This window comes from Penaeus monodon, chromosome 27 (assembly GCF_015228065.2).
Source record: "Penaeus monodon isolate SGIC_2016 chromosome 27, NSTDA_Pmon_1, whole genome shotgun sequence".
NCBI lineage: Eukaryota > Metazoa > Arthropoda > Malacostraca > Decapoda > Penaeidae > Penaeus > Penaeus monodon.
Window position 1 is genome coordinate 40,790,066 of NC_051412.1, and position 873 is coordinate 40,790,938.

At 68.8% G+C, this 873-nt stretch overlaps 1 protein-coding gene across 1 annotated transcript in view; it reads left to right on the plus strand.

The window, feature by feature from the left end:
• LOC119590867 overlaps positions 1-873 on the plus strand; it is a gene marked incomplete in the record, with an annotated part of 86,927 nt that overhangs the window by 69,248 nt on the left and 16,806 nt on the right. Inside the window, 1 exon segment of the mRNA XM_037939626.1 lies at positions 1-648. Coding sequence (XP_037795554.1) covers positions 1-648 — 648 coding nt within the window.

The window sequence follows — 873 nt, forward strand, 5'->3', positions numbered from 1 at the left end:
AGAAGCCTTCCACCACGACCCTCGCCGCCCCGTGCGTGGGCGACGACTACTACGACGTGCACGCGTCCCGCAAGAGCAACCTCCCGCGCTACGTGGACGGCGAGGCGCGCTACTGCTCCTCGCAGGACGTCCGCGCCGCGGTGGACGTGCGCTACTCGTCCGCCAGCGACGTCAGACTCTGCGCCGACAGGACCTTCGACGCTGACATCTACAAGTCGAAGCTGATCCACGTGGAGCCCGAGGGCGCGCCGGCCGAGGCCCGCCAGTCCAGCCTGATCCCCAGGCTGTCGACGCCCCACAGGACGCTGGCGGAGAGCCGATCCAGCCCCGCCACGCCCTCCAGGAAGTCCCCCTTCGGCGCCAGGAAGTACCCCCCCATCACGCAGCGCTTCGCCAGCCCTCAGGGCTTCGCCAGACTGCCGTCGCCCTCCAAGTCGGAGCCGCGGGGCCTGAGCTCGACGCTCCCGCGGCGGCCCAAGAGCCTGTCGATGGCGGTGCAGACGGTGGTGTTCGAGAAGGGGCGCGGCCGGAAGTCCCTCGGCTTCTCCATCGTCGGGGGGCGCGACTCCCCCAAGGGCAGCATGGGCATCTTCGTCAAGACCATCTTCCCCAACGGCCAGGCGGCGGAGGAGAACAAGCTGAAGAACGGTGAGTGTTATTCCGTCCCGTTTCGTGCCTCGGTCGCGCCGCCGAGCCGCCGGTCTCCGTAGGGAGACAAAGAACAGAGCAAAACGGAAGACCAGGACAGTAAGGCGGACGTGTGCCCGGCCGGCGGGAGACGATCGCCGCGAGATTAGGGCTTCGTGGCGGAGGAAGCGGTCGCGGAGCCGCCCGCCATTGTCTCCCCCTGAGCACGTCCACCGTCGTGCTCCA